At 42.3% G+C, this 12,297-nt stretch overlaps 1 protein-coding gene across 3 annotated transcripts in view; it reads left to right on the top strand.

Annotated features, from left to right (window-relative positions):
- MYO16 (myosin XVI) overlaps nt 1–12,297 on the top strand; it is a 501,160-nt gene that overhangs the window by 324,857 nt on the left and 164,006 nt on the right. For all 3 annotated transcript variants that reach the window (XM_043477832.1, XM_043477831.1, XM_043477833.1), the window contains one exon: nt 3,129–3,201. In XM_043477832.1, coding sequence (XP_043333767.1) covers nt 3,129–3,201 — 73 coding nt within the window. The remainder of the gene's footprint in view (nt 1–3,128; nt 3,202–12,297) is intronic.

The following is a 12,297-nucleotide window of genomic DNA, read 5'->3' as shown; positions in this document are numbered from 1 at the left end:
CTGGAAAGCCAGGCCCTCGTCCTTACCGCCTCTGCTGGGCGCCATCGCCTTGAAGGTTGCAGTTCCCCTTCCTCCACCAGCTCAGAAGGTGACCACTGTGCATTCAATCACATGTCTTTCCAGCAAAGGCTAATGATAGAATTGTGATAGCCCGGTGCTCAGCAGTAGAGAAGCCATCTGCGGTGCAGGAGACACTGCCGGAGCTGCGGGTTCGGTCCCCAGGTCGGGAAGACCCCCTGGAGCAGGAAATGGCCACCCACTCCAGTATTCTTGCCTAGAGAATTCCTTGGACAGAGGAGCCTGGTGGGCAACAGTCCATGGGGTTGCAGAGAGTCAGACACGACTGAGTGGCTGGGCACGCTCACACACGTAGAACGTTGTAAACATTAAGAGGTCACCTCTAGGTCTACCACTGAAGACATTACCAGGTCTTCTTCTCAGGCGGACTGTACTTCTTTCTGGGTCTTCTAGACATATAATAGGGTTTATTTATACAGAATTTATGTATTGATTTCTATTAACTTGTCAGTTTCACTAAATCCCTCCTATGATGTGTGTTGTTTAATTAATTGTGTCATTAGAGTGGGGTATCTGTTACTTCTTTTTGTTGTTTAACTGTAGTTACGATAACAATAGGCATCACTCTGTCTTTAATTGCATTTCTGATCATTGTCTTAGTATTGGTTCCTGCTTATGGAAGTCCTGGTTCAAAGGATATGAATATTTCAAAGCTTTATGCCACGTAAGGAAGTCATTTTTTAAGAAGGCCCTGCCAATTTCAGCCGCCAACAAAAGTGTTCGGGAATATCTTTCTCATCATAATTTTTCAGAATTTTATTTCTTTTGCAATTTTCATGAGATTGACATTTTACTATGCTGATTTGGCGTTTATATTTCTTCTGTTAGCCACCCTCTTTACTTCTAGAGCGTGTTTAAACAACTTTTTCTTAAAGCAACTTCCAGTGAGTGGAGACACACTGTACCAGCCGTCATCCTAGAACTTTCTTTAGCTCACTTCTTATTACAGGAAATGTCTAGCTGGATAAATATGACTTGTTATCTTAGTTTTACGGATGATGGAACTGCAGCTCAGAAAATTTAGGTATTAATGACTTTGCCAAAGTTAGCCAACTAAAAAGTGTTTGAATCAGGATCCTTAGGAAGATGGAGTAACTCCAAAACTTGACAGACTTCATCACTAGTCTCCTACAAGAGAAACGATGCAGCTCATTACATGGAAAACACACACACACACAAAACAAAGCGACAAGTCAGCCTAAACCTCAGCCCCACGGTTCCCACTGAGCTTCATCCCGACGCCCCTTTATGCTCATTATAAAGATGGCATGGAAAGAGGCACGGTGGGTGAAAGATGATGCAAAAAACTATGAAAATTAAAATATTATTTTAAAATAATAGTGACCTCTAACAGAATTTAATTGCATTTAAACTATTTATCCTCCAAAAGAATTTAGTATTGGCATAATCATACTTTTGAATGTTTTCCTATGACATTTCGCAGAACCAAAAGCAAGGGGGAAAAATGGTCACATTTTTTTTCTCGTATGTGTTTATGGCTTCCTATTCTAGCATTTGACTCGCTAAACCATGTAGAGTTTATTTGGACACAGGGGGAAAGACTTTTTTTTTTTTTCTTCTAAAATACTGAATCAGTTACCTAGAGACCGTTCCTTCCTTAACTGACTCACACTCTTTGCCACATGATGCTCATATTAGGGCTTTAAAAATGCTCTCCCTCCTAATTAGGAAGCTCATGTGTGTACTATCGGCAGTAAATAGAGACAAGATAGTGCAAAATCATTCCTTCATCTTGTTTTTAAAGGAAAAAAAAAAGTGGTCACGTGAGTGACATGGTAGCTGCTAAGTATCATGATTATTTTCGGCTTGTGGAAGCACAGCGCAGGCACATAAAGGGGCTTTGGGGGCCCCCGTGGCTCTGCAGTTTGGACAAATCAAGCAGAGTAGAAACATGAGCAAAGCATCCAGCGTGGGACTCCCCCGACTCTTCCACTGCAGGGGCACAGGTTCAGTCCTTGGTTGGGGAACTAAGATCCCGCAAGCCATGCGGCGTGACCAAGCAAGCAGAAGCAAAACCCGCACCTTCTGCGCCGGCAAGGAGACTGGTGATGAGACAGTGAGCACCGTCGTGGTGAGTGACCGTCACTCCCACGGGCAGAAAAGGCGGACCGCGTTCCCCCTGCAGATGCGCTGGACAGAGACATTAACGTGAGGGGTGGGCTGACCAGTGTTCCAGAAGCATCCAGGCCTTTCTTTGCAAGAAGCACCTCAGGGGTACACCCCACCCCAGCCCGTGCTGCCCCCACAGCCCTGCAGAATCCAAGTTGTCAGGGTCGCTGGGCCACGCAAGGCTCCCCTCCTCTCCTCACTCACTTCATGTGTGCACATCACAAAGATGATGGCCTGGGAAGAGGCGGGGTGGTCCAAAGAGGATTCAGGACTGGACACAGGGGCTGATAGAGCGAGATGGGCAGCGTCTGTGCTTTGACCGTCCAGGACAAGCGAGTTCTGAGGATGATCGTTTACACGGGAGAATGAAGTCTTTACCCAGATTCCTTTGCATGTTGCACCCTCGTTTCACGATCTTCATTGTTCTTTATTTACAAGAACACTTTGAGGAGCAGCTTGATTTTTGGAGTGGCCCAGTTTAATCTGTGAAAGAACATGCGTGTGGCTTATGGGGTTAACTCGTGTTGTACTTACGTGTGACGGAGAAATTGCTCGACTTGCTGCTGGGGGTAGCCTGGTAAGGTCCAAGTTCTAGCTGAGGAGACCCGCTCGGCAGGCGGGTGCGAAGTCCTTCAGAGGAAGCAAGTCTGGTTGAAGGAGACAGAAAGTGTTTCAGAGAAGCAAATATTATTAAACCAAACGTTTGTTGTTGCAGTTTGTCCTTAGATATCAAACGCATTTTTGTTAACGAGTCTGTGTTTGAATCAAAGCATTCAAAGAAAACTTTTCCTCCTAATTTTCAGTTTTTCACCAGGTTAAGATCATCGTTTGCATGTTTTTACTCTGGATTATCGATGACGTGCTAAGTGGCCGTGGGCAGGGTTAAGGATGCCCATTCACTGTGTCTTGTTCCATTTCAGCTCACAGACATGGGGCATTGGGATTCTGGACATCTTCGGATTTGAAGAATTTCAAAAGAATGAGTTTGAACAAGTAAGTGGATTTCTTTTGTAATTTTATTAACTTGAATGGTTAATTCCAAGTTTTTCCAACTAATAGTTACCACTTGTGAATTCATTAGAGACTACCCCCATGATTTCTTGCACACATATAATTAAAAGAAGTACTTTGCCACCCTGTTTTAAATTAATGTCCCTGGTTTGTTGACATAGTCATCATTTTTCTATGACCTTGGAAACTGGCCTGATCATTTAGTTTTAAACGGAGGCGCTTGTTTTAAAAGACAGTATTAGATGAAGACCAGAGCTGTGTTTATGGAAATGCCGTTTCAGCTGGGCCAGAGACAGTGTGGGCATCTGTGAAATGAGGGTGAAGGTCTTTAGAAACCCCTGGCCAAAAATCAGAATGGACATACTCTCTCATGCTCAATGCTCTTATTTGTGGACTCAGCTTTACGCAACATGCGTACATATGACTAATGGCCAAGTCATAACAGGAGGTTAAAGAGGCATTGATTATTTTTAATCCATTTACAATTCAGGGTACTTAAAAGGCACTCAGTTCTTTAGGCATCCTATTAGTATAGTGCAGATAGTTTAATTGAATTAAGCGTATCTAAAAATTAAATGTTAAGAATAGAAATAAATTTTGCCTCATCAGAGAAGGAAAAATAAACCTGTGAAAGGTACAGGTGGAAAAAGGAAAAGCCACACTGTATTATATGACATGAAAAATTTCAAGTATGCCATGTTGAGGGTGGTTCGTGACACCAGATGAGGAGTTAACTAAAATGAGGTTGAAACCCAATTCTGTGACTTGTACTAGCAGGGCCGTCTTGGCCAGGATGCAGAGTCTATGATGAGCTTTGGTTTCCTTGTCTGTAACGTCAAGACGGCAGCAGACCCCCAGAGCTGTGTGAGTAGACAAGATGCTTATCGCGGAGGTTCTGGTGTCCTGTTCCCGCTCTCTGCACATGTGTAAGAAGTGGTGGGTAGCCACGCTCACCTCTGTAGGTGGGAACACCCAAAAACCTTTTCCAATTTGGCCTTTATCCCCCTAAAAACGTGGTGCAGAGCCTTGTGAGTAAGCCTTAATCATGCCGACTCACTTAATCCAGGGTGAATCATCATGAATCATTTCTCTGCAAAACTCTACCCGAAGTCTCATCTGAAATAAGACCAAGGAGACCAGAGATTCCTTCTCCCTTTGTGCTCTGTGTCCATGGATTCATGCAAAAGGGAGGACTTCGTGGTTCTGTTTATTTACTGCTTATTATTAAGAGAAGCTGTGATGCCCCTAAGGAAGAAGGCAGTGAAGAGCCAGCAGCAGGCTGTCCCACGCGAGACGTGGGCCTGCAGCCGCCTCCACTGATGGGTCGCTCAGACCCCATGTTTGAATGCCATTCGTATTGATGCCTTACATTTTTGTCTTAGGAGAAGACAGACTTCTGGTTTCTGATGGGACTCACGGTTTCTGCATCTCCTGGTTAATGACACGCAAAGATCACAGGGGGCAGTGTGCACACGGGCCAGGCTCCCAGGCTCCACTCTGCACCCTACCTGGGCACCCATTAGACCTGTGCTGGCAGCTGAGATGTGCAAAACATTCATATTATCTTTTTGTGAAAACTAGCTTCTTTACTATAGTTACATGCATCCCTTATCATTCTTTCCTTCTGTTAAACATTTTAATTATATAGTTCACAACATATACATGGTCTGAGATTTTTATATAACAAAGAATGGCTTTTTTTTTTAATCTAAAAAAACAAGTCTGTTAAATACCAAAAGCTTTAGATACTTAAGGGTAAAAGCTCAAGACCAATTTTTTTTAGACCTAAATTAAGAAAACAGTAAATATTTTGAAAGATGTGCTTTTAGTTTGCTCGGTAGGTTGGCCTTTGCTAGGTAGGTTTTTAGCTGGCTTGCTTAATTACTGGGGCACAATTGTACCCAGGAGGGATTTTGGAATCATATCTCAGCCTACGGTGGATTTAGAAAATTCCTGAATTTGCCTGTGAGGAGTTTTAAAGGCCATTGGTTTGAATGATGCATTCCAGATTCTGAAGTTGCTGATAGAATGGTGAACTTCTGCATGTCTCATTCCACTGGAAGCTTGCAGCAGAATGTTGACCAGATCAATATTATATTCAGAACCAAACCCAGAAGGATCTTAATGTCTTTATAAGTATCTGTTCTGTTTTGAACGTACTGACCTATGGGCTTCTCACTAGACCGTCAGCCCCCAGAGGTACAGTCAGGTGTGGGACTGCATTATGCATGTGATACAAGCTTAGCAGATGCGTTTCAGCCAAAATCTAGAGAGTAAACTCATGAAGAAAAATCTTGCTCTCCTGGTGGCTCAGACGGTAACGAATCTGCCTGCAATGCAGGAGATCAAGGTTCAGTCCCTGGGTTGGGAGGATCCCCTGGAGAAGAGAATGGCAAACCCACTCCAGTATTCTTGCCCAGAGAATTTCATGGGCAGAGGACCCTGGTGGGCTGCAGTCCATGAGGTCACCAAGAGTCGGCCACGACTGAATGACCAGTCACTAGCAGATATGTTTCAATTAAAATTGAGTATACGCATAAGAAAAAATATTTAGTAAATTTGCTAGTGGTCCTTCTTGCTCAGGAATAGGAAAATATATATTTATACATTTCTTGACAATTGTTCATCCATAAGAATTTTGCATAAGAAACTTGACATATATTTAGGACAGGGACAGTTTGAGAAGATTCCAAGAAGTGCTCCAAAAATCAGGACCGCCAGCTTCAGTATGCTCAGGAAGCTGCCAAAGACTAGCTGAAAGCTTGTGACACTTTACCTGAGAATTTGTTTCAGCTAATAGGAAATGCTAGCGCCCTTAGCCACCACAGTGCCACGGATGTTAGAAAGCCAAAGGCACTTTAAGGCACGATGTGGCGGGGAGAGGCGAAAATATTTTTCAGTCCAGAGGTTATTAATATTTAGACAGCTGAAAAGGACGAATGAAAACATGGCAGCAAACAACGAGAGAACCTGATACAGTAGCAACTTGTAAATCAGTGCCTCAAACAGAGGACTTTTGTATGTTCTTAAGGCAGTTTACCTGGAGAAGGGAATGGCACCCCACTCCAGTACTCTTGCCTGGAAAATCCCATGGACGGAGGAGCCTAGTGGGCTGCAGTCCATGGGGTCGCCAAGAGTCAGACATGACTGAGCGACTTCACTTTCACTTTTCACTTTTATGCATTGGAGAAAGAAATGGCAGCCCACTCCAGTGTTCTTGCCTGGAGAATCCCAGGGACGGGGGAGCCTGGTGGGCTGCCGTCTATGGGGTCGCACAGAGTCGGACAGGACTGAAGTGACTTAGCAGCAGCAGTAGCAGCAAGGCAGTTTACCAGAAGACAAAGAGGAATAGAGGAAAACATTTACATCATCAAAGTTAGTAACTGGCCTAAGTGAGAGCTCCCCTGGAGAAGGGAATGGCAACCCACTCCAGTAATCTTGCCTGGAGAATTCCATGAACAGAGGGACCTGGCAGGCTACAGTCCATGGGGTTGCAAAGAGTCAGGCGTGACTGAGCAACTATCACTCACCAAGTGAGAGCTGAAATCCTCCTGGAAGTTGCAGGTAAAAATGAAAAGCCCTCCTGAGTTATTGGAAAGCCCTGATGTCACAAAGGTCCCGGATTCTCCCCAAGTTAATTTATAAGTTCACTTGGTGCGATCTCACTACAAGTAAATGAAGAATGAATGACAGAATTAGAGCAAGTCATTGTCACCGCTCCTGATAAGTAACGAATCTAGGCATCTCTGCGATGAGGACCAATCACAGCTGACTTACAAGGAAGGGTGACAGTGTACCAGACGCTTCTCAAGTGTCTTGCCAAGGAAGGGAGGCTGGAAGGAAGGAAAGGAAACATCCTGAGTGTAGTGAAACGTATTGATGTAACTACTAATTAGCAGAAACTAGGGACAAGGTTCTGACTTCCCTGGCGGTCCAGTGGTTAAGACTCCACCTTCCAGTGCAGGGTTGTGAGTTGGATCCCTGGTCCGAGAGCTGAGATCCCACCTGCCTCATGGCCAAAAATCTCAAAGTATAAGACAGAAGCAATATTTGTAGCAAATTCAATAAAGATTTTTAAAAATGATCCTCATCAAAAAAAAAAAAAAAAAATTAAAAAAGCAGCTGATGACAGAATGATAAACTAAGCCACAAGGGTCCACCCTACAAAATCTAAACTGTAAGAAACAGTGCGAGAGAAATGACCTGACTTCTTCAACATATAAAATGCAAGAATAAAAGTGTGAAAGAACAAGGTGACTTACAGATTAAAGGAGCTCTAAGAGACATATAAATCAGTTACATATATAGGCACTATGTGGGTCCTGATTTGCTTAAGTATAACAATTATGAGTGAATCAATGTAATGTGACATCTGGATATTTGACAAAATTAAAAAATTATCCTTGATAGAACTTATATGTGATATAGATACTGTGAAGGTACTTTTTTAAAGACCTTGTGGCTTAGAGAATTATGCTCAAATATTTGCAGTTAAATGACACAATGTCTGAGAATTGCTTCAGTGAATCTAACGTTGAGGGTAATGGACAAGGAAATGGATGAGGCAGAGTTGGCCATGAGGTGCTAATTGTTGATAATTGTTGAGGTCGGTTGATTGCAGACGGGGTTTATGGGGTTATTCTTCTCATCACGGAGTATGTTGAGATCGTCCGTACTGTACAGGTGCCCCTCTGAGATACTGCTGACTCAGGTCCACAGCAGAAGAGCGAACACGCCATAAAGCTAGTCACATGCGCTCCCTTTTGTTTCACAGCGCGTATGGAAGTAATGTCTGCACTACACTCTGTGAAGTGTGCTATAGCTTAACATCTAAAGAAAAAACGATGTCTGTGCCCTAATAGTGAAGACTTCATTGCTAAAAAGCACTGTCATCTGAGCCTTCAGCAAGTCTTTGTAGAAACACCAAAAATCAATGAATCCCAAATCACCATAACAAATATAATAACAATAAAACAGTTTGAAATATTGCAAGAATTACCAAAGTGTGACACAGAGGCGTGAGTTGAGCAGCTGCTGTTGAAAAGCTGATGCTGGTAGACTTACTTGACCCACGGTTACTCGAGAGTTTTCAATTTGTAAAAAAGGCAGTGGCTGCGAAGCACCATAAAATACGGTATGCCCACACTACCTAAAATAAACGAGAAAACTCTTAAGATTATATAAATATTATTTTAATAAATGCTAGAACGTGTTCTCCCAACTATTGCTATTGCCACTCTTTACAGGCTACAGATCTTCACCAAAGTCATAAAGAACACAGTAGTGGAAGCTAATGATTTAACATTCAATAATTTCCCTCAATTTCCCACTAGACACATAGCATGCAGCCACATGAAATGAAACTTTTAAAGCCGTGGAGTCTGGTAAAACTGCTTATCAGCAATTTGCTATAAGAATGCAGAGAATTTGGAAAGATAACACAGTTGTTCAAAGTAAAAGCTTCTGTTGTAGAAGATAAGATAATGATAGCTGACCAGTCATCAAGGGAGGCTTCATCTAAGCGGATTTCAGAAGCGTCTTCAAGGATTTGAAACATTTCCCTGCTTACAAAATCTTTAAAGAGTGAGATTTCTTGGAAAGCCCTGGTGAACAATAACTCAGGTTTGGGCTAAGTGTTCAAAGGTTTGGAAAAAGCCAAATGCCTGGACTTCTAAAGTTCTGTGAAATAAGATTATATAGTTTGTCAGCCTCAACCTTTAAAAAAACCTCATGCAATCCCTAGTTGTGAAATCACTATCCTAGATATGATACAGAGAGAAATCAGTGGACATGTAGAAAGAAAGTGGAAGTGTTGGTTGCTCAGGCAGGTCCAGCTCTTTGCCAGCTCATGCATCGTAGCCCTCCAGGCTCCTCCGTCTATGGGGTTCTCCAGGCAAGAACACTGGAGTGGGTTGCCATGCCCTCCTCCAGGGGCTCTTCCTGACCCAGGGATTGAACCCTGGGCTCCGGCTTTGCAGGCAGATCCTTTGCTATCTGCGCCACGAGGGAAACCCAGAGGATACATTAACAACCAGCAACTGAGCTCATGCCTGTGCTCTTGTGTAGATGATTCCATTTTACAGATGGGAGAACTGAGAGTGCTTTGGCCTCTGGTCTGTCAGAAAGTGTTTTATGGGAACCTGGAAGGATCCATTTTTTCTGGCTTATTTGCATCAGAGTGCTCTGTGGTTCATTCATTCAACAGATGTTCTTTGTATGTGTACCAAGTTCCAGACTCTGTATTAGGCACTAGGGAAGGTGTGGACGTTATGGCGAGGTCGGTGGGGTACAAATGTGAGAAGGACTAACTCTACGTGGATATCTTGGGAGAAGAATTAGGAAAACCTTAGGGAGGAAAAGGCTTCTATTTCCACCCCTAGTATGGCAAGTCCCATGGATTGTTCCTTTGATTTTTTTTGACTGAAGTATAGTTAATTTAGGCACTGTTTTGTTGGTTTCAGGTGTACGGCAAAGTGATTCAGTTTTATATATATATATATATATATTATATATATATATACAGATACATATATATATATATATTCTCTTTCAGATTCTTTTCCATTATAGGCTATTACAAGAAACTGAATATAATTCCCTATGCTATGCAGTGGGTCCTTGTTTCTAACCTATTTTAGGGTCCCTTTTCCTCCACACCCTCTCCAGTATTTATAGATTTTTTAATTATGGCCATTCTGACTGCTGGGGGGTGATACTTCACTGTGGTATTTAACCATAGCACATGTTCTGATAGACTATTAGGTATCAACATGATCTATTTTCAGCTCAATGAATTGATCTATGAATTCAAGAAATATTACTAAGTTGTTTCATATTTAAATTCCCAAATCATGCATTCATTAAATGTCTAACTCAGAGAACATTTTCTTCTAATATTGAATTTTCTGAAATCTTTTCAGGAGCTCACCACACTATTGATAACACAATATAAGAAAAAATTGAATGAGGAAATGTATTTTTTTACATAGCAGAACCCTGCTGCTGCTGCTGCTAAGTCACTTCAGTCGTGTCCGACTCTGTGCGACCCCATAGATGGCAGCCCACCAGGCTCCCCCGTCCCTGGGATTCTCCAGGCAAGAACACTGGAGTGGGTTGCCAATTCCTTCTCCAATGCATGAAAGTGAAAAGTGAAAGTGAAGTCGCTGAGTCGTGGCCGACTCTTAGCGACCCCATGGACTGCAGCCTACCAGGCTCCTCCATCCATGGGATTTTCCAGGCGAGAGTACTGGAGTGGGGTGCCATTGCCTTCTATTCAGATTCCTATTGAAAAATAAGCAGATTAATTAATGACATGCTATTTTAATGTACTTCTTATAATAATATTGTAGTCTATGTTTAAAAATAGTGTGGTTAGAGGTCTTCAGGTTAACAGTTTTGAAAACATTTTGGGAGGAACAAAAAAAATGAAGCAGAAGAAAGCAATGTTGAGCATGAAAAGTGCACATTTAATGAATTTTTTTCCCCTCAAAACTTTTTAACTGAAACAATATCACCATTTTAGAGCTAAAGAAACTAAGGTTCAGATAATTTAAGTGACCCAAGGAAGAACACACAGAACCAGCATCTGATTCCAGAACGTTTCAAAGGTGGTTTGAAAGTTAAACTTAAAGATTCATTATTATTACATTATACATTTCCTAAGCTTTCATTGCTACCTTCTTATGGGTGTATTTTTTTTTTTTTGTATTTCTCTTATGATACAATATTATTATTAATTTATATTATTCTATTAAATATAGAAGCAATAAACTTTTAATAAATCTTATATGCCATTGTTTTTTTCAGAGTGAAGTTTTTCAGCAAATCCATTTGTTTAATATAAATAAGTGAGTTGGCGAGTGCAGGCGTGTCTTCTTCCTTGTAGAGAGAAGGCAGCCCTTTTGTTGCACTTTGTTTCATCCGGCTTCACAGACACTGTGAATTTTTCACAAATTAAAGTTTTGGGACAGCCCTTCCTCAGGCACGATTCACTGTTGCCATTTTTACGGCAGTATTTGCTCCGTTCATGTCTTTGTGTCACATTTTAGTAATTGTCACACACCATACTTGTTTGTTCTTGTTATATTTGCTATGACGGTCTGTGGTCGGTAAGCATTAATATTACTGCTAAGACTTGCTGAAGGCCCAGACGCTGTTCAGCGTATTTAGCAGTGAAGTAGCTTTTAGTCATGTGTATTTCTTCAGACATAATGTCATTGCACGCGTAATAGAGTGCAGTGTAGTGTATGCGTAACATTTCTCGGTGAATCCCCTGCATTCACCAAGAAGTTTGGTTCTGGGGAACCAAAAGATGCATGTGACTAGCCTTATTGCCATATTCCTGTTCCTGCTGTGGTCTGGAACTAAACTCAAAGTATCTCTGGGGTGTGCCTGCCCCAAGGTGATTAAAAGGAGGTGTTACAAAATGTAATAGGAAGAATTAATGTATTTAAAAATATGTATCAGGTTCCTTTAGATAAGAGTCAGTTGAGTTCTTTTGATGGCAACTAACCAGGAAGAAGCTCAGCTCTGCAATAATGAGTCTGCAGATGCCAAGCCCCAGGAGTGCTGACTGCAAGCGTGGTTCCATTTAGCCTTCTGCTAACAATCAATAGTGGCTACAATTTCTCGAGGCTTTAGGCTTTCGTAACTCAGATGCTCTTCCTCTATGATCACTAGCTCTTGCAGCACCTTCTCAGAAAGGTGAGGGACCTCTAGAAGCCTTTCTGGGGCTACATGGGAATTCACATGCAAATCCATTGGGTCCCAAAGTGGCACTTTTGTGCCGTTCTCTTTCTTTCTCTGGCACCTTAGAACCAGTGCTCCGAAGTCTGTGATGTTTTGAGGATCTTGTTGTTGTTGTCGTGTCCGACTCTTTGTGACCTCATGGACTGCAGCCGCCAGGCTTCTCTGTCCTCCACTGCCTCGTGCAATTTGATCAAACTCATGTCCATCGAGTCGGTGATGACATCCAACCATCTCATCCTCTGTCGCCCTCTTCTCCTCCTGCCTTCAATCTTTCCCGGCATCAAGGTCTTTTCCAGTGAGTCAGTTCTTCACCGGAGAAGGCAATGGCAC

The sequence above is a fragment of the Cervus canadensis genome, chromosome 9 (genome assembly GCF_019320065.1).
Source record: "Cervus canadensis isolate Bull #8, Minnesota chromosome 9, ASM1932006v1, whole genome shotgun sequence".
Classification (NCBI taxonomy): Eukaryota; Metazoa; Chordata; class Mammalia; order Artiodactyla; family Cervidae; genus Cervus; species Cervus canadensis.
This window is presented reverse-complemented; position numbering and strand designations above follow the sequence as displayed.